Below are 20,791 nucleotides of genomic sequence, written 5' to 3'. Positions count from 1 at the left end.
ATTTACAGGTGATAATATCACAGGGAAATCATGCTTCAAATATCAGAGCTCTGGCAGGATCAAGAAGCTGTGGATCTAGTAATGGAACATATTTAATTTCCAAAAAAAGTTTTGTTGAGGTTTTTGGGTATAACATTCTCATACTCAAGGAGATTCAAATACAAGCAAAGCTTTTCAGCAGAGTACAAACCACAAAATGTGTCGCTGCGGTGAAGCTCTGCCAGCTGACTGTGGCAATTACTAGAGTCAGGAGGTTTTTATAGAATTTCCCCAGGACTTTTTTCAAAAAGGCACTTAATTAATGTCCTCTAGGTTTGCAGTGTATGTTCCCACAGGGGTTGCAGCTTTTTCCTCAGGAGCTAGTACATACACCACGGGTCTGGGCAAAGGAGGTCTTCAAGAGCAACATCACTTACTCTTACATGCCACGTGGAGGGCATTTTGCTGCCTTTGAGGAACCAAAGCTTCTGGCACAAGACATCATGCACTTTGTCAGAAAGGTGGAACAGCTGTGAACATGCACTTTAGATACATATATAGAACAGAAGCAAGTTGTTCTGCCACCAGCAGAACCTTTACTTTGAGGGATCAAATAAATCCAATGTAATCACATAGAGAAAACAACATTTCATTTTGATAATCATTACAGTACTAAAATTGTTAATGACGCTCTAAAGCTTTTCTAAAGAATAAAAGAAAAAACCCCAAATTAAGCAACTTGCCTTCTTTCACTCCCGGCACCATATCATTGCTGCACTCATAGTTCAAGCGTAACAGAATACATAAACAGTTTACTGCAGTAACACTGCACTCATCTGGGGAAGAGAGTAGAAAGAAACCAGTCCCTTGATCCTTTAGAACTAAGGCTTCTGTTTAAAAGCTTCTTTAAACACTTGAGTGCTAGCGTCTGAAATATGCATTACAAGCAGCTTTGGTGGAAGTGTAAAGGGTTTTGATCTCCTGAGCACAAACACTCCTACGTTCAAGTTATATTTCATTCAAGAGACCAGGAATTACATATTCAAGTGGGCAGCTGCACACAAGGCAGCTTTCTTCATTCTAACAGTTTTTCCCCCTACGGGTAGCTTTAGCAGCTACTACGCTATGTAAACAGATGTTTAATGGATAATAAGGCAGAGACAGCATTCCTAGTGTGCTCCAAGCTCAAAAATACCAACTTAATTTCCTCTTAGTTCTTTATCATTCCATTCCAAATGGTAAAGTTAAAATATGCACCAAGCGTAGCAGGTTACTTCAACCTTTACCCTCATTTCAAATGATTCTTATCACACCATTGTGCAATTTTTGCTAGCAAGAAGCTGCAAGCAACCTTGCTACCGGTAGGCTCGAGTTTCTCTTCAAACGGGATAGAGCTGTTTGGAGCTGTTAAGCTCACTACATTACAGACACGTCTAAGTAGCTGACTGAAGGTTAAGTCCAGCAGACACCTAGTTTTGACACACTGTGCAAAGCTCTCAAGTGTTTCTCACCCTCCCTCCTTCTCCCATTCTGCACTAGACACCAGGCCAGAAGAAAGGGCTCAAGTTCTGCTCCCAAGTAATACGTTCTGACTTTGAACAGGAATTTGACAAGTAAAGATAGTGCTGAACTTGATCACACTCGCCTCACCGCCTCTTCACATTTCATAAACATTTAAAAGTCTAAGACTTAGAAGTAAAAGCAAGCAAGAAACTAACTTTTATTGTTGTTGCCTTAAGTGAGAACAAGCTAGCATATTCGGACAGGAGTCCTATGCAGGAGCGGGCTGGAAACTAATGAGAGAAACAACTAGGTATTGTGAAGGAGACTAGGAAAGATAAACATGGTTATCTAGTGTTTAATAGGTGTCTGCACGCTTGTAGAGATATATAGCTATGTCACTGCATGAATGATTCCTGCCCTGAGCCTGGTGGCGCATACAGCTGCGGTTTGTGTCCGGGCTCAGAGATGTAAATAGGGGCTTCTCTGTTATGGTAAAAGTGTCTCTCTTTGCATGAAAAAAGAGAGGGAATGAAGGGAGTGACCCCAGAGGTATGTTCAGAGAAGGCATGCGATATTTCGAACTTTTTGACTGAACCAGTTCTTGTTTGGTGTGCCCTTCCACTTATGTATAATGTTAATCCAAAAGAAGCTGATATTGTTTACACTTTGAATGTCGATCATTGTCTTTCTGTAGATGCTAATGTAGTAGGAGGCTATGATGGGAACGTATTGCAGCGGTTCTTCTCTTATCCAGAGTAACAGCAGGGAAAGCATTAAAGAGTTAAATCACCTTGTTTGGTAGGCAGTTAGGCATGTGAGTCGAAATTGCCACTGCTTTTTGTTGTTGGTTCAAGGACATGGCTGTGAGGATTTTGATGGTATGTGCTGCGTGGATTTTAGGAGCCCCATTGCAGCAACATGTTATCAAAATCTGAGAAAATTTCAGCCTTTTTGGCATCCATTCACTCAATTGGCAGTATTGTTTGTTTGCTATTACCTTGGTTGCTGTCATGTTTGCAAGGGCCCTGCAGAACATGGCAAACCTGGTACTAGCTGTTCAAAAACAAAAAGGGGAAATTGTAAAATTGTACGGAACAGAGACAGTGGGTTATTTTGCCATTGATAATGTGTCTTAGTTGCTTTTTTATTTGTTCTATTACTTATACCTTGTTTTTACTCGTTCAGTTTCGAAGGTTCTTTTTGTGCAACAGGAAGGGGGAGATGCAGGAGCGGAGCGGGCTGGAAACTAGGACCATGCGTGGCAATCCGTTTGCTGAGGGGAATGTGCTCAAGCTTGTCTAGACAACGATTAACATGATGAGACATGTTTACAGAGCACAGGGGAGTGGGGGACGGATGGCGCCAAGGAAAGGTAACAGCTTGCTGTTAATTGATGGCAGTTAACCACCAATCGGGGATTGCCTAGTATGCAATGCTTAGCTTCAAGAACCAATCTGTTTCAAACGCGCAGCTTCTGAAAGTGTATAGAAACTCGTGCTTCTGTACAATAAATTGACATGTGCTTGCATCAAGCTGCGTCCCGTCTCTTCATTCGCTGCAGTCCTAACTTCCTCTGAAGAGGGTTAGAGCAGAAACTGCTTGCTTTTAGTTTTAACTGTATATCTAACTGACTGTCAAGGCTGTTGGGCTAAAGGTTAGTAAAAAAATAGGAAGACGGGCTTCCCCACTTCCACAGGGCCAATCAATCTCTTTTTGTCACCAGTACAAGACCTCCCAATTACTCAGAAGTCCCACGCTTTGTTTGGATTATTAAGTAACTGAAATGGAGTTATAGAGAAGTCTAATTTTATCAAATAGATAGGCAAACACTTGAGTACTCACTCAAGCCTGATCAGACTACAAAGGTCTCCTTTTACAGGTAAGAATGGCTATAGCCTTTTTAGTAAAGGCCAAGTGTATTAATAGTCATGTCTATCCTTATTCAAGCAGTAAAGGACATGAAATTATATTTTCTGCCATACTTAGAACAAGAAGAGGAGATTAGAGACTGGCAAAAAGGCTGCCCGTTAAAACAAACTCAACTTCAAAAATATCCTATCAATGCCCATGATTGGTGGTGTTACGGCTGGAACACTGAAGAGAAATGAAGATAGTTCCAATGAACAGGGGGAAGCCTTAAGGTACTTTCATCACAAATATGCTATCTTATGCATAATGCTGAACAGATGTAGAAAAGGTATTTAACGAAGAAAACTGCTTGAGGAAAAAGTAGTAACTTATTATCACCCCAAAAATGCATGGACTTACCCTTCCAGTTTATTTCCTAGGCATCTTCCATTTTTAACTTCCTCCAGATACAGGTCTTTGTACTTTTCCACTTCTGCCTGTACAGATTCTTTTTGAAAAATACTGTCTCATTGGGTATTTTTTATCCTGTCCAATTCACGTTCGAGGTCTCCAATTCTGTGTTCTAGCTGGTTTGTCAGCAAAGCATGACGACTGGCTCTGATTTGTTCTAATCTGTCCTGGGAGGCTGCCTGCATCTGAAGTAGATACACACTTTCAACCACCGCAAAGAAAAAGAGAACTCTCCTCGCCAGTCAATTGCGTGTACCCAATTTCAAGGGCCCAGCTCTATTCAGCGAGGCAACTGTGCCTCCTCACTGCCATCAGCGACCAGGGCAGAACCCTGGAACTACCACACTAAATGATTCTTTTCATTCAGAAAGAACCCCCATCTTAGCACTATTACTCATCAAAGCTACTGATGGAAGAACACAATCTCTGTAGGACAGGGCATAGCATTCCTCAAAGAAATTATGGAGATGCCGCACCCCCAGCCCCCACCCTGCAGCTTTGGTGACTTCTTTTCTGAGCACTGTCCCTTGTGCAATGACTAAGGAAGATGTGTATGCCTGGCTGTGACAACTCTAAGTTGCAATACCCATTCAAGGATAAACAATGAGAACAAGACCAGTGGACAGTGATACCCCTCCAAGAACTGCAAAATGAAAATCTACCTTGGCAAGTTTTTGATCCAAGGCCTGCAGGCACACTGCACACACATGAAAGCATCTTGCCCAACCATATTCCCTTCTCCCACTGCCCTTCAGGAAAAACAGAAGTACAGTGTAACACATGGAATCAGGCACCACCACCACCCCTAAAAATGACAACCAAAACAAAAGTACGTAACAGACACACATAAGAAATTAACTTACCTGCAAAATCAGATTGACTTCTTGCAGTTTTTGTCTTATTTCTTGTTCAGCTCACTCTTCCACCTCTCTTTTGTATTGTTCTATTTGGCTGCGATCCACCATGTTAGTCTCCATATGGTGTTTGAGATTAGCCACCTCTTCTTTCAGCTAGCTTTTGCTCTTTTCCAGTTTTTCATGGTTCCCACGCATGGTGGACAACTCCTCTTGCAAATCATGATTTTGTGCTTCTAGCTGCATGCCTTTTTTAGACTCTATCTCCAGCTGCTGGGAAAGTTCATCAACCTGTAGACAGGAAAGGGGGAAAAACCAGGGAACTCAGAGGGATCTAAAATCAGTCAAATCTGTGAAAATTGGTAAAGGAGTTGGCCATCAAGACTATTTATCATCTGCTGATTCAGTGTTAAAACAAAAGTGAAACCAGGCTCTTCTTTTAAAACAAGAACAGCTTTCACATAATTTCTGACAGCATTCCTCAGGTTCCCATCCTTCCTCAGTTCTGCAGTGGGTCACAGACCAAGAGGTACCAAACCAGCGGCATTACACCCGCAGGGCTAGGCTGAAAAGCACTAGGGCTATTCTTCTGCGAGATGTTCATACGATCATAGGAAATCAAACACACCCATACCCAGTTACATCACAGCCACATTCTGGTTTCATCAGAAAAAAAACCATGTGTCACGCTTCAGAGGAATTGTCACATGCTGTCACACGGTCAAAGCTTTGTCACAGAACTGACAAGGCAAGAAACGGATACCCTTTTCTTCCATTACGCTAAAAGATCTGGAAGTAGCAGTTCAGAACACCGCTTTTGCAGCAGTGGTGGCAGAAGACAGTCTTTTTAGGTCAAAGCTACAGTTTGTTTTCAAAAGATTTCCAGGAAATATCAGACTTCCCATAGGTCCCAATGGTCAACTACAGCTCTATCCCCTTCTTTCCCCCTCCAGAAACATCCATCGTCTATACCTATTAACCATAAAACATGACATCCCATCATCTTTTATTTTTAAAAAAGTGGGGGAAACCACCAGAGTCAACACTTGAAAGTCTCTAAAATACATAGAAACTTTACACTTATTTAAAATTGCCCAAACGTAATTCCATTCCCTGTCATTCAAAATAACTCTTCCAACAGGAACACAAATATGCTGCTAACCTGTGAACTAAAAATGAGCCACTGTCAAGGCAGTTGACTTGTTCTACAATAATATCTTCTAAAAAGGAGCATAACTTTGAAACACAGCTATCTCAGTAATAAGCGGAGAAGCAGCTAAAAGGTTACATGCTACCGAACAGCCAGAGCAACCTCAAAACCATTTGTGGGTCTCCAAGACCAGGAAAGACGGACTGAGTCAGCTACTAGTAACCAACAAGTTACAGGGTTTTTTCCGCATCACCTCACACTGCATTGTGCCCTGGGAAGCAAAGACACCATTCCGAAAAGCAAACCCCCACCTGCCTCCTGCTCAACTCGTGCCCAAGACAGGCTTCAGGGGGTGACCTTGGGCAAGGCCAACTGCACAGAGTTGTTCCGAGTGATGGTGGCATTACTCCCCTCTCTTCCGAGAGGGAATGCATCCGTCGGAGCCCGACGATGCTGCCACGGCCTCAAGCTGCAGCCAGGCCTGTGCTGGGCCTTCACTGCTCTCAGCTCTGACCCTCACCCATGGACGTGATGTCCCAGTAGGACTGCAGACCTGCCCATCCCTATGGACCGGCCTGGTGATCTGCACTCTTGGCGTACTCTGCTTACTGTCCCCAGAACTCTTCTGCTCTTCTTGGTGAGGGCCTGTGGGGCTGATCCCTGGCCTGTGTGGTCACAGACCCTGCCAGCCTTGCTGTGGCTCTTGCTTTGCCCTTCATCTGCAGGACAGCCTACCCCTGATGTGCCCTCGCAGATACTGCTGTGTACGTAACACTTCCATCTTTACCCCTAAGAGCTACATCAGTATTACAGTCGCCTACTACTGTGACCATAGAAGGAACATCAAAAACCAGCCAAATAATTTCAGAAATACAGCCAAGAAAAAAGTAGTCGAAATCAACAACATGAAAAGAAGTATAAAGAAAGAACAAAGGTTTCGCAAGAAAAAACACCACAATAACCCAAACAAAATAAAGCTCACCTTTGTTCTTAATCTGCCAATTTCATTGACCATTTCAGAATACCTGTTCTTCACTTCTCCCTGCAAATTAAGCTGGGACAGTCCCCCTCTCTCCTCATACACCCTTAGTTCCTTCGTAGCTCTGCTCAGCAGCCCATTCAACCTGCACTGCAAACTAGTCATGAAAACAATGAAGCAAAGGAACAAAACTGGACTTTTTCACATACTCTCATGTAAACAGCACAGACACCGCTTGCTTTATCTTTAATGTACTTGACACACCAGGAATCACCAGGAAAAAACAGTATTCCTGTGCCACATACACTTGGAGAGTCCAGATTTCACCTGAAAAGAGGAATGAAAGACTCCCTTCTTCCCAGGAGAACTGCAGGGCAACCTGCATCTGCAGTTGTTTTGGCAGCTATTGAAAACTAGGGGCTGGTGTACAGAAGTACCTTGCAAGAACTAACACGAGGCTGGCATCTGCTCACAGTTAGGTACACCTATTTTTACACTAAAGTTTAATAAAACATGACTTCTATGCAGGGATACCTCTTCACCATGCTAAAAAGCCGTACCTCTTACAGTCTTTCTGCAGCGGAAGTTTATTTTCTTTTCTTGGTCCAGACGTAGTTCAGCTGGGTGTTTCAACTCTACCAGCTTCTTCACTTCCTTTCTTTCACTCTCGCACTTTCAAAAGAGAAAAGAAAGATGTATCACACACACAGAGCACAGGAAAAATACCTACGTACAGTCTGCGCATCTAGCGCTCTCCACAGAGAAGCTGCTGGACGTCTCTATCTGTTAGCCACGTTCCACAGAATGCCATGGGACGGAATTCCTGAGGATATTCCATCACTTCAGGTTTCACATCAAACAGACCAATATGTAACTACAGAAACAGATGCCCTCGCTGAAGCAAAGGCCATCCTCTTCTAGACATAACAGGTGAAAAAGATGCTGGAGAGCACTTTTGGCAATGCCTCTGCTCATAGTAGGGATTACGTAGGTATGCACTTCATGGGAGAACATCGATCCATCCAAAGCTTTCATGGGATCTTCCACCAACCAGCAGGCAGGGGCTTGTGGAGGAATCTGATCTTTTGGAGTTCTTCAACATTTTATTCCCCTCGGCCATTACCTCCACCTCTTCTGTGTGGGCATTTACTTAGCCACATGCTGGTTTTCCTCCTCTTGGTATTTTCTCAGCCACACCAGAGGAGAGCTGGCAGCTGTTTTGACTTTGTACTTCCATTTTCCCTCTACAGAAAAGGGGCAGGCTGTCCCTTGGCAACTGGCAGGCGCTGCTTGTTTCCCAAGCACTCGTTCATTTACCCAGCATTCCTTCAGTATGTTTTCCTGCAAGGCTTTTAAGCTCCCGCTACGCTGAAAACATACAGCAGCTCCTCCATACACGCACTGGAAACATCAAGCATTTTAAACCTGCCCAGAAACCAAGGGGTCAGAAGATGACGACACAAAATCCAAGGAAGAACTGGGAACTGTGGCCTTGCTCGATGTGCTCAACTGATAGCAAACCACACTGGGAACTCTTCCCAACAGAGCCACTCCAGAACTTACACAAAGATACCCATCTAGCTTTTATTTGCTTCCTCCATGACCCCCAAACGATAAGGTACTCGCAGCCTGAATGGCAGGGATAACAGAAAACAATGATATGTAAGAACCTGACTAGAAGGTGCATGGTTCTCCTGGGTATTGGCTCGGTGCCCGGAGAATTTTCTGGGCTCACCTGTTGCAACAGTTCATCCTTCTCCTCGTCCAGCTGAGCAACGCGCTCTTCGAGGTGGGATCTTGACTTCAAGTGCTCCTCCCGCGTGCTGTGCAAGTCCTTGGATGTCAGAGCCAGCATGTTCTGCTTCTGCGTCTGTGAAAGCAACAGTGGCAGAAGAAAAAGTAAGGTGGCCGGAAAAGACAAGAGTGCAGGAGAATGCAGTAACTTACACAGAAACAGGCCTAAGCTCTCCTCCACCCATCCAAGACCTATGGCCAAGGTTGATGTGGAGTGTAAAACACACCTTAGGAATCATAACCAAGAACAGCAGCTGGAGCTGGTGGGAAGAAGGAATACTCTAGAAGTGACAGGATGAGGTTACAACTTTGGGGGATAAGATGACATGCACACGCACAAAAAATCACCCTACAGCTTTCCTGCAAAGCTCCTCTGGTTCCCTCTATACTTCAGTTTTCGTAAGAACACTGCAAAAGGTGGTGCAAAAGGACAACATTCGCTCCTACTTTCAACAGCTACACTCAGATTTATTCATATAGTTACAGACATTAAGTACCTTAGTTTTCAACTTTTTTTTCCAACTCCTTTTGCAAGCGCAGCTTGTCTTCCTCCAGGTCACTGTGGTAGCGTGTAGTAACTTCAAGTGAAGCTTCTGGCATTTTTTCCATTTCTGGATTGCTTTTTAGGTGCATCAGCAAGCTCCTGCTGCAGTTGTCCAAACATGCCCTAACGAAACAGTTAAATTAGCATGAAGAAAGTTCTAAGAACATGAAATATGCCTTTAACTTATTTTGTTATACAATTAGACCTGTCTAGATTGAACCCAAAAGTATGAAATTTTGCCTGCCACCAGCGGGCATCTGCACAGATGATGACCTCTCGTCATCTTTCTCAGCTGAGCACCTTTGACTATCAGCAGCTGTTCATGAGGATTTCTGTTTCCTAACACATAAAAAAGGCTCAGGTATTGTTCTTCCTTGAACAATACACAGGAACACACTGCAATCAGGTATTTTTTTCCTAACAAAACCCAAAGAAATCTGTTGTGATCTAAGAGCCACAGTTTGACTGCAAATATTACTCTGGTGACTGAAGGCAGGACTTTGTGTTAGATTGTTCTTTCTTCTGTTTCTTCACTATACAAATACAATTAAATGAATACAAATATCTGAAAGCTCCTTTGAGATACACTTTAAGGGTATGTTGAATCACATCCTCTTGTAGTCTTCTTACTCAGCTCGTTTTAGAAATACTGATAGATTAGGTTTACAAAAATCTGGGTAGCTCATATATATATATAGCTATATACATACACACACACACACTCTCTCACATATCTTCAAAAGGAACCCATTATTTTGGTAGTAAGAATACAAAGCAAGTCACAGTTCACAATGATTGACAGTACTGCTGGAGTATGGCTACACATCATAAAAGAGAAAGCTTAAGGTCACCGTCTGACATGAACTTTGAGGAACAGGCAGGCCCCTCAGAACCCTCAAAACACATACAGAAATCAACAGCTGGACATTACTAATAATCTTCAATCTTGATAGCAGCTTACAGAGAACCTATTTTTTCCCCTCTATAGAAGCTTCATATAAATCTATCCCCAACCACTTCACTTCTCTGTATCTTCATTTCTCAGCCCTCGTGTATTGGATGGTTCCTCCTTTTATACCACTCTCATTCATGTCATCAGTGCAATACTTACATCAAAACCATCAAATACTTAAGACTATTCTATAGGGCATAACATGGACTAAGGAAAATAGATGGAAAAAAGTTCTAGAGAAGAATCACCTTTCTTGATCAAAGCTTAGACTTGGATACCTTTTTTCTGTTCTCTGCTTAGATCTGAGGACTAATATCCCCGTTGCCAAAACTTTCCGCAATTCCGAGAGAAACATAACAAACCAGAACAAATCAGTATTCTTTGGTCCCATGCATATAACTTACACCGGATACATTGTAGGAACAAACTAATTTCAAGAATGGACAAACTTTAAATTGTTCTTTCTACGCATATACTTTACCTGTCTTTCTACTACGTCAGTCTCATATTTAAAGACTTGTTCCCTTAAATCAGTACACTTGGCATTGAAATCCTTGTTTCGCTCTCCTATTAGATAAACTTGCTTTTCTGTATCAGCTCTAAGTTTGTTGAAAATGTCATTAAACCAGTCCTGCACATAATCCACTATTTTTTCTTTCATGATCCTCTTGTTCTGCATCTCTTCCCATTGCTGATGGAGTAAAAAAGTTTTCACTCTGGAGCTGGGCCAATCGCTCCTGCAAGGACTCCTGTTTTATTACAAGTTTGCTTACTGGATCTTTCTCAAGTTGTCGAGCACGATCACATTCCTTTGCCCGACACTGGCCTTGACTTAATTCTTTTTTGTCATTTCTAAAAGCAAAGCTTTTTCTCTGAGCATTTGCTTCAACTGGTGAAGCTCATTTTCTAGCCTATTAGCTTTGCTTTTAGCTTTACACAGCTGCAGAGACAAGCTCTTGTTGGTTTCTTGCACGTCAGAGAGGTCATGATGGAGCTCGACTTGCAAGCAAAGGCATTCATCACGTTCTCTGGGAAATCTTCGTTCAGCATTGCTTTTAGATGACAAATGAAGTTCAAGTTCTTGAACTGCAGCATTCAGGGAGGAACAAAATGATTCAATTTCTGTCTCTAGTCTGTCTTTGCTTTTGTTTGTCTGCTCAAGTTTGGAAGTCAGCACTGCAGATTCTGTCTTCAGTAAGTCCAGCTCCGCGTTGAACTGAAAAAACATTTGTCTTAATGCTTCCTTGTTCAGTTTAAGTTCCTTTTTGAGAGCTTCATTTTTTTCTTTCAAGGTCTCATTTTCCTTTAAATATTTTCCTTGTTCCTCCTGGTGCCTAAGTCTTACTTGAGTGAGTTCTAGCCTTAGCATAGCAATCTCATCTTGTAGTAACTGATTCTTGTACAACAGATCCTGTTCTCTATCAGTGCTGGATTCCTGAATGACAGGGAAAATGAATAAAGAGCCAATTGGGAAATGAATCTACAAAAAACCTGCAGCAATAAACTGCATTTTAACATTTCTAGTACTAAAGCATGACTTCAAAGATGAAGTTTCAGGCAATAAGCTACTCTGTGAACCCATGCACATGTACAATGTACGTACACAACGGAAGTGCAACATATCCTTAAAACCTAAATGAACATCCCAAATACACAGTTACATTTTTTCCCCCCCTTAAACCAGCAACCAAAGCTTTTAAAATGACAGCGCTTTCTTGTATGTGCGTGCCTTTATAATACTGCCTTTAAGGTTGAATTAGTTGTGCTACAGATCTGGTAAAAACAAGGCTAGAAAGGGTATTTTCCTTCTCAAATGTCTTCTGAACACTTATCCTTTTGTATTACTGAAAGTTAGCTATAAAACTCAATCACCCCCAGAATGCAATAGTCCTGTATATTTCCTCTTTATTATATGTATAACTTTTTTTCCAGTTAAACACATTCACCCTACATTTATTGGGCAGCACAGCCAAGAACAAAAAGGCTTCCAGGCACTGCACATTCTTTAGGAAATTCAGTAAACTCTTTTCAAGATCTTTTTTAATACAGTGTTTATGATTGCTTTTTCTCCTCCAGTTACTCTAACTCTTACAGAGAGTTGAATTCATTGCTGATAGTCGATCATAAAATTTTAGTTATGTGGAGGTGGAAAAGAAAGGCATACTTGAAGTAAGTTCAATAAGGGAATAACTAATTTTTTTTTTTAAAAAAAAGCAATGGAAACACAAACACTGTCAAACAACTTTCTTCATGGTCAACCTTGCCATAGGTAGCTAGGTGTTTCACTGCTAGAAAGCCTAAAAAGTGATGACAAAATGTCTATGAAATGGAAAATAACAGATAGGTTAAGAAACGGTGTAAATAGTGTCTTCTATTAGTTTCCTACTTGCACAAGTAATTCAGGTACATACAGGAGTGATGCTGCTTTCCAGAACTTTTAGACATAAGAGAAAACAAGAAAGGTATTTACCCAGATAAGTTACAATGGTAAACAGTAAACAAACCATCAAGAAACAGAAAAAGTTATGTAAAATTTATTATGACTTTAAAACAAACATGGTGAAATTTAATTTATTAGAAAAAAAATCTGCTTACCTCTGATTTTTTTCCTATAGATCTTCTTGTCTCTTCTTCTAGTTCCATTTGTCTCCCAAGGTGGTTGTTCAAAATTCCTTCTTGAAGGGCTCTGGCACTCTTTTCCTGAGAGAGCTGTCTCTGTGTTTCATCACGTTCCTCTTCAACCTACACTAATACAATAAAACTGCTTGCATCTTAAGAAAAAACAGAGCTAGCAATACATCTTCCCATTCTCCCTTGCATACTTGAAAACATTTTTGATTCCCCACCGTTATGATAACCATTCCTCACCGTTATGATTATAAATAAATAAATTTAAATTTTCTTATGAAAATTTAAGAAGGCGAAATACAGGATGTTTTGTAGTAATTCAAAAAAGGTCAGGCTTTGCCTGAAATACAAATGAAACCTAAATTTTGAAAAAGGAAAAAAGGAATAATAAACTGCAAAGCAAAAAAAAAAAAGAATAGCCCAATTGTGAACCAACTGTACTCTACTGTTCTCAAAATATGACAATTGTTATCCAACGCCTCTTCCGTGAACAAAGCGCCTCCTTCTCTAGGCATACTGGAATACAATTGAAAAGAAGCAGAAAATAAGACAAAGAGTTTAATTCATTATTTAATATACCTGTTTCAAGAGCCTTCTCAGTGTTCTTAACTCCATTTCTAAATTCCTAGACTGTAACTCAAGTTTCTGTTTCTCCTCCATCTCTTCACAATATTGATCTTCTTTCTTTCGGAGGTCTTCTCTCCTTTTCTCACACAGCACTTCTACTCTGAGCCTCTTTTCTTCTTGTTGTTTCAAAGAACATCTGGGATTTAACGGAGTATTTGAGAAACAAAAGCACTGATATAAAAGTAGATATTCCACATGATGAACTTGCAGAGACAACTCAAACCATAAAAAATGTTAAATGTTTTCAGAGTTCATATTTTTACTGTACTTTTCAACTTTTTAAAGAATTCTAACTTCATTCCATTGTGCATGGTATCAGTTGTACAAGATACAGAAAAAAAACTTTGAGTGATTTATCAGTTATTTGTAAGTTTGTACAGGGAAACACACACCAGTGTGCACACTTCTGTAATAAAATTAAAAAAACCCATCTTCATATTACAGCCATTTTGTTGAAAAAGGAGTTTGTTGTCTCATCAGATCAAAGCATCGTAAACTTTTACTATGGTTAGTATACATTTTCTTAGTATACTGAGCATTGCCTACATATTACAGATTCAGTGACCAGAAGCAATACTGGTGAATCAGCCCGCCACTTATCTATGGCAGACCCAACAATTTTTCAGCAAGCCTTCTGTAAGTCTAAAACAACTGCTGACCACAGGCAGAACAAGCAGCTTCTGTTTACTCAAGAAGGATGTCAGTGTTCAAAACCAGATTCAGAAATGCATGGGGTTTAAGCTGAATACGATTAAAAACAGGTTTAAACCTCAGTCGGATCTACCTCTGGGAGAAACTACAGCAATTTCATTTTGAAGCTGACTTACAAGGAAAGCCTTATGGAAGGTCAGCTTCTTTACCAACTGAAACAATCAGCAATAAGCACTGACATGGTGAAAAACGGTCCATGGTGTGCCCCAAACAAGAAAGCAGCTTTGTGTTTGATCATTATTTTGACTATTTTTTCCCATATACTCGCAGCAGTCAACAAGAAAAAAAAAAAGATAAAATCAAGTGTCAACGTAAGGGAAGAACTGCCAATTGAAAGTCTGCTTTAGAAATTCTGCAAAACAAGAATCAACCACCACTAAAATTACTTGAAAGACTGACAGAAACATTTGTATTTGAATGGCGTATATTGCAAGGAAAAAGCTTTACATGTAATTTCTAGTGTAATTTCGCAAAAAGTGTAACTTTTGAAAGTATAAATATAACGCTGCTTGGAGAATTCACTTAGAATGAAAATACTACTTCTTTATACTTGACAGATGTTTGAGGATTTTGAACACCTGCTGAAGTCAAACCCAAGCCAAGCTGGGACCGGCCTCGTCTTCCTCGTACTCCCCTCCCCCGCGCTGGGAGGCCCAACTCCCCCAGGCCCAGCTCCCGCAGCCTCCCCTCACAGGGCTGGTGCTCCTGCCCCCGGGCCAGCCCGGCATCTCCCTGCCGACCTCACACGGACTGGGCAAGATCTCCTGGGCTGGGCGGCCAAAAACCGGACCCCGGGCTCGAGACACAGCTCAGCAAGCCCTGAGGAGGGGTGGGCACTCACTGCCCCCAGTGCCCTGGCACTGCTGCCCCCCATACAGCCCAGGCCGCTGCGGGCCGCCCCAGCTGCCAGCTCACGGTGGCTCCTGCTGTGCTCGCTCTCTGCCTGGGCCACCTGGCCGTGCTGGGCCAGCTCCCCAGCCACGCCATCCCACCGGGGATCACCACAAGGAGATCTCCCCTCCCAGGCCAGGGCTCTGCAGTTGTCCTTGCTCAACTGCCTACGGTGCCTGCTGGCCACCCCTGTCTGACATGATGTCAACAGCGATGAGAAACCTCACACCTCCGGGTCTAGCTCAGGAGTGTGGGGAAAGGGGCAATCCCAAACTTGACCTTTCCAACAAACAAACAGGTAAGCAAACAAATGCTCTAAGCTCTGGTTTGACTTGCACTGGGTGGAGTTACCAGAAATCCTAGTATTATAGGCCAACTGAAGCTGCAAGGACAAAATGAAAAAAAAACCCACACCCAACCATCTCTCATATCTCTCTTATAAATCTGATTTCCCCATACACACTCTCTTGCTCTTTTCTTGCTAGAAAACAAAGTTAGAACAACATCCAGAAGACTGTACATGGAGCTGGTATCCGGATGTTTTTCCCCTCCCACATTATGTACTGGAAACTTCTCATCCTGTTGCCTGCACCATCAGTGTCTTTCGGAACAAAACCACTACCAAGATAATACATTATCAGACCACAATTTACATACTTAAGGCTTTGGATATCCCTTTTCCATTCTGCTTCTTGGTGAGCCAACACGGATTTCAAATCTTGAGTCTTCTCTGCTCTGAACTGTGACTCCTCCCTTTCATCTTCCAATTTCCTTACTTCTCTTGAGAGCGTTTTATACTGATTTTTCTGACGTTCTATTCTCTGTTCATATTCAAGAAGTATGTTTTGCATTTTCAACAAAGTAGCAGAACCTGTTTTGAGACAGAAAAGACACAAAGCTGCACAAATACTGCCCAATGTATAAGCTGTTCAATGCTTTGCTGTATTAGGTGCAGGTGGCAGGTTAGTGGGAAGGTCCCTGTGAGAAGAAGCCAGGGGTCGTCCCGTGCTGGACATGGACGGTTTCAATGGACCCACCGCAGGGCACAGCTGAGCCTCTCAGCCGTGCTGACAGCTCCTCAGGAAAAACAAATGTAGGAAAGGGCGAAACCACCACACGGGCAGAGAAGGGGAAAAGCATGTGAAAACCAGCCCTGCAAACGAACACCCAGGTCAGCAAAGGAGGAGGGAGAGGTGCTGCTCCAGGTGCCAGAGCAGAGATTCCCCTGCAGCCCCGGAGAGAACCATGCTGGAGCAGATACCCACAGCGCAGTGCTGCAGAGGACCCCATGCCAGGGCAGGCGGATCCTTCCCGAAGGACCTGTGACCCATGGAGGGCCCAGGCTGGAGGAGATTTTCCCCAAAGGACTGCAGCCTGGGGGAGGACTCACACTGGAGCAGGGAAAAGGGACAAGGAAGGAGCAGCAGAGAGAAACTGCTACTTCCCGACTGCAGACCGCAGCCTCCCCGCGCTGCCTGGGGAGGTGGCAGGGAAGGAGCGCAGCAGAGCTTGAGCAGGGGGTGTGCCAACATGTCCTTCTCAGGTTTTGGGTCTTTGTTTCTCACTATCCAAATGTATTTTAATCGGTGGAGTCTGTTTTGCCAGTGACAGTCACTGGGAAGTGACAGCCCTGCCTTCACACTGACCCACAAGCTTTTTCACCCCATTTTGTCAAGGACGGGCAGTGGCAGCACTGGGGGGGAGTTTGGCCTTCCGCCAAGGTTAACACTTGCCTAATGAAATTTTAGCATAGTTTAAGAGCCCTAGTAAGTGATGCTTATGTTTATATAATGCCTTGTGCATATATGCAAGCATCTTATGACAGTTGAAATTTGTTATATGTATGTACTTATTATTTTTAAGCAAAGCCATTATTTTGCTGTACTCTTTGTCATTAGCTGTTGAGGGGTGTGCTGGTTGTGGCTGGGATAGTGTTAATTTTCTTCGCAGTTGCTGCTATGGGGCCATGTTTTACAGTTGTGCTGCAAACAGGGTTGGTAGCACGGGGATGTGTTCGTTACGGCCCAGCAGCGCTCACACAGAGCCCAGGCCTTTTCTGCTCCTCACCCCACCCCACCAGCGAGCAGGTTGGGGGTACGCAAGGAGCCGGGCCGGGACACGGCTGGGACAGCTGACCCCAGCTGACCCAAGGGATGTGCCATACCACGCGGCATCATGCTCAGCATATAAAGCTGGGGGAGGACGAAGGAAGGGAGGGACATCCAGAGTGATGGCACTTTGTCTTCCCAAGTATTTGTTATGCGTGACGGAGCCCTGCTGTCCTGGAGATGGCTGAACACCTGCCTGCCCATGGGACCTGCTGGATGAATTCCTTGCTTTGCTTTGCTTGCGTGCGTGGCTTTTGCTATTAAACTGTTTTCATGCCGACCCATGAGTTTTCTCACTTTTCCCTTTCCGATGCTCTCCCTCACCCCACTGGGGTGGAACAAGTGAGTGGCTGTGTGGTGCTTAGGTGTTTAGGTGTGGCTGGGCTTAAACCACATCAAGGGGATATAAAGGAGAAAAAGCTCTTGCTGACTTTTGATGACCACATTAGAAGGAGCTGAACTGTACTTTGCAAGAAACTGCTTCTCCAGCTCTAACTAGACAGAGAACCAATGATAACGTAAGGCACATCGGCTGGTAATGCAGGCAACATCTCAGGTTAGGTGACAGTTTCACAGCTTTTGAGGGGGATCTCTAGTCACAAAGAGATACTATATCAAAATATGAAATTAAAATACTTAGGAGTGCATACAAAGAAATCATGTTTTAAGGGGAACTTGTAACAGCTGAAGACAGAGACTTGAAAACATACCCATATGGACCACACCAAGCTCTTCCAACAGCAGCATAGTCTCCTTGTAGGTTGAAGCTTGTAACCGGACATCCTCTGAAGTTGGGTCAGATGAGTGAGTTAAACCAGGGTCATCAGTTACTTCCATTGGTATGCTGACCTACAAAAAATACAGTACTTTCTGTAATTCCACTGTCTAGTATTACAGACCATTACAAATGCATGAATGATTCATTCTCTCCTTCACAGCCCACAGATTTGTCTCAAATACAATAAAGCTGCATACCAGCAGCAATTTGTACATCTGGTTGATCACTACATAAACACTGCTCCCATCTAAGTGATTAAAAGCTGATAGAGACTGTTTACCAAGAAACTAGTTTTACAGTACCTCGTTCCTTTCACTCCTGGTTGTTGCTGCAGGTCTAGAAAACAGAAATATATTTCAGTACTGAAATGCTTACTTTGCATTATGAATAATACCTACAGTTGCTTTGAAAACTTAATTGCAGAACTGAATAAAACTAAAATCTAGTAACTTTGCTAGATATAGTTCAAGACTGAAACAATTATTGTGTACTATTAATGTCTACTGGAAGGCTAATTTTTCCGCAAGATATTAAGCAAATAGTTGAAATAACTGTTCCCTAAACTTCACGCAAAGTGACAGAAATCTTACAGCTACAGACATGTAGCTATACGGTTACGTGCATTCCCTGTTTAATACCAGGGGTTTAGCTCTCTTCGGTAATGAGAATCCTTCTCCTACAGGTCAAAGAACCTCTGGTGTCCTGGGTCTGGCTGGGATGCCGTTTATTTTCTTCACAGCAGCCCACACAGGGCTGTGTGTTAGATTTCTGACCAAAACAGTGTTGATAACACACCAGATTTTTAGCTAGGGCTGAACAGTGTCAACAACTTCTCTTTCTCACTTTGCCACAACCCACACAAGTAAGTTCAGGGTGGGCAAGAAGTCAGGAGGGTACACAGCTGCAAGAGAAAAGGTGGAGCGGGGAGCAGGGCAAAAAATCCTGAGATACCTGCAGTGAAAAAAACTGAGATACCTCACCCTTTTTAAACACATGTAATACTTCTATGCCTGTGCACACACTCATGTAATTAATCAGAATTTGTGCATGTGACCTTATTGTTGACTTGGCGAGCATGTTCAAAAGCACTCTAAACAAAAGTGAACTGTTTGTCAACACAAAGCGCATCAGGTAGTCACAGGAAAGAACAAGAAAGAACAAGAAAGAATATCAGGTGGTCACAGAAAAGAACAAGAATCTTCATATGCATCAGGTTTACAAAAAACCTAAACACACAACAAAAGCCCAAACTTGCCTCTAGCTCTCAGGCCAATTTTTATCATTAAGTAAGTTTTATTTTCAGCATTCCTTATATGCATACCTTCCTTCATCCTCAGATGTTTCACTGGAAGTGCTATCATCTGGTACTTGACCATGATTGCCACTGGAAGAGCTCATCTGCTGATGAGCCTTCTGCTTTGAAGGCTGTCTTTTACTTTTCTTTGCACCTTTGGCATTCAGGGCAATTTTACTGCATTACAAAGAAAGAAAGAAAGAAATCACCAAGTGACTAGGTTTATAAAAAATATTTCTGTGAAACAGACATACTTAAGATGATGTCCAGAAACAACTGAGACAAAAAATATCTATGATAAAATCACAGACTTGACTGTAAAGATCATGGAATATGCCCAAGTATTTAAAACACTTCCCCTAGGAGTGAGTGGGACACGTGGAATCTGAGCTAGATCCAGGTTAAGCTGGACTATATCCAATAGCCACGTTACAGAAAGCACCTAGAGCAGAGATTCCTTTGAAGGACAGACAAAAAAAACCCTGCTTAGCTCTGCATAAAAATACGTGTGCCTTCTTTAGACTTTTGAGATTGGTTTGGTAATATCATCTTTTCCCCTCTCCTGACAAAGGGCATATTAACTTAATGAAAAGGAAAACACCAACTGCACAGAGATCACTAAAATCACCTAGAAAAGGGAGTAGTAGCAAACCCCAAGTTCCTTTTCTAGGTGGCCATTTCCTACAAAAATAACTGCTTTTTCCAGTCTTCAGTTCTGGTTTTGAAGATGCATTTTACCTCAGTGTTGACATGGAAATCACAGGAATTTAGGTGGGGGTTTTCTTTTGGTTTCCCCTTTTCTTTTTTTAGAGCAGGCAATAAATTTGAACCTCCATCGTACGCTTCATTTTGTCTAAAAAGAATTTTTCTTCATTTTTTGAGAAGCAGTGGACTACTCACTATGGCTTTCACCACTGAGGAAACTACTTCAACTACTACAGTATTAGAAAACCTAAGACACTTACATAGTACTACAAATAAGAATTAGAGATTATTTCCTTAGCTTACCCTTTCATTGGCATTTTAATCAATTTTGAGCTCTCCCCAGGTGAAAAAATCTTTTTGTCTTTTTCTTCTATCGTGTTTTCATTCTCCATTTTCAAACAGTCATTCATCCTTACAGTAATCTTTTGTTTCATTTGCCGATTAGTGATGTTATTTAATTTATCCACACATTCCTGTTTTGCCACCGCCTGCACTTTTGAACATCTTTGTTTGCTTTTTTCCTTCTTAACCCATAAAAACAAAGTTAAGCTTCACGTATTTCTAGAAGACAGAAACACCACATCCAAGATTGATTAATTCAGGGTTTACCCCTGAAATAATATAAAATGATCTTTTTTGTAATTCATAGAGAAGCATTTTCACAAAATTACACTACAAAGTGTATTATGCCATTGAAAGTACTTTAAATTCACTCATGATGCAAGACATAACAAAAATACAGCCCTTAGAAAGAAAACAATAGTGTCTCTTAAAACATGAACAAGAAAAAATTGAAAACATTACTGATGGACAAAGCGTTAGGAGGACTGCACAATGTTCGTTGTAACACCACCAGAAAAAAATCAAGTGGATCTGCGAACAAGGAGAGGAAAGAAAAAAAGATCCCAAACCCACAAACACAACTGGTTTCACAGGAAAGAAGAATTTTAGTGAAAGGCAATGAAGACACACGAC

The 20,791-nt window shown here is 42.1% G+C and overlaps 1 protein-coding gene and 1 long non-coding RNA gene across 5 annotated transcripts in view; both read right to left on the bottom strand.

The window, feature by feature from the left end:
* Positions 1–20,342, bottom strand: part of LOC106631054 (ankyrin repeat domain-containing protein 26-like) — a 185,602-nt gene extending 165,260 nt beyond the window's left edge. For 3 of the 4 annotated variants that reach the window (XR_008730123.1, XM_055698221.1, XM_055698227.1), the window contains exons 1-5: positions 20,120–20,342; positions 19,139–19,288; positions 18,120–18,153; positions 17,750–17,888; positions 15,589–15,802 (exon numbers count right to left, since the gene is read on the bottom strand). Coding sequence is in view for 3 of the 4 variants with exons in the window: in XM_055698221.1 (XP_055554196.1) it covers positions 15,589–15,802; positions 17,750–17,888; positions 18,120–18,153; positions 19,139–19,288; positions 20,120–20,250 (668 nt within the window). In the remaining variant the exon portion in view is untranslated. The remainder of the gene's footprint in view (positions 1–15,588; positions 15,803–17,749; positions 17,889–18,119; positions 18,154–19,138; positions 19,289–20,119) is intronic. The other variant, XM_055698224.1, reaches the window with a different exon arrangement.
* Positions 3,757–6,930, bottom strand: LOC129734599 (uncharacterized). The gene is made up of 3 exons (XR_008730125.1): positions 6,788–6,930; positions 4,665–4,946; positions 3,757–3,986 (listed from the first exon to the last, which is right to left on the bottom strand). It is a non-coding gene; the product is annotated as an uncharacterized LOC129734599 (long non-coding RNA).
* Positions 20,343–20,791: the final 449 nt, after the last annotated feature.

The sequence above is a fragment of the Falco cherrug genome, chromosome W (genome assembly GCF_023634085.1).
Source record: "Falco cherrug isolate bFalChe1 chromosome W, bFalChe1.pri, whole genome shotgun sequence".
NCBI lineage: Eukaryota > Metazoa > Chordata > Aves > Falconiformes > Falconidae > Falco > Falco cherrug.
The sequence above is the reverse complement of the archived record's forward strand: the minus strand, read 5'-3'. Positions and strand labels throughout refer to the sequence as shown.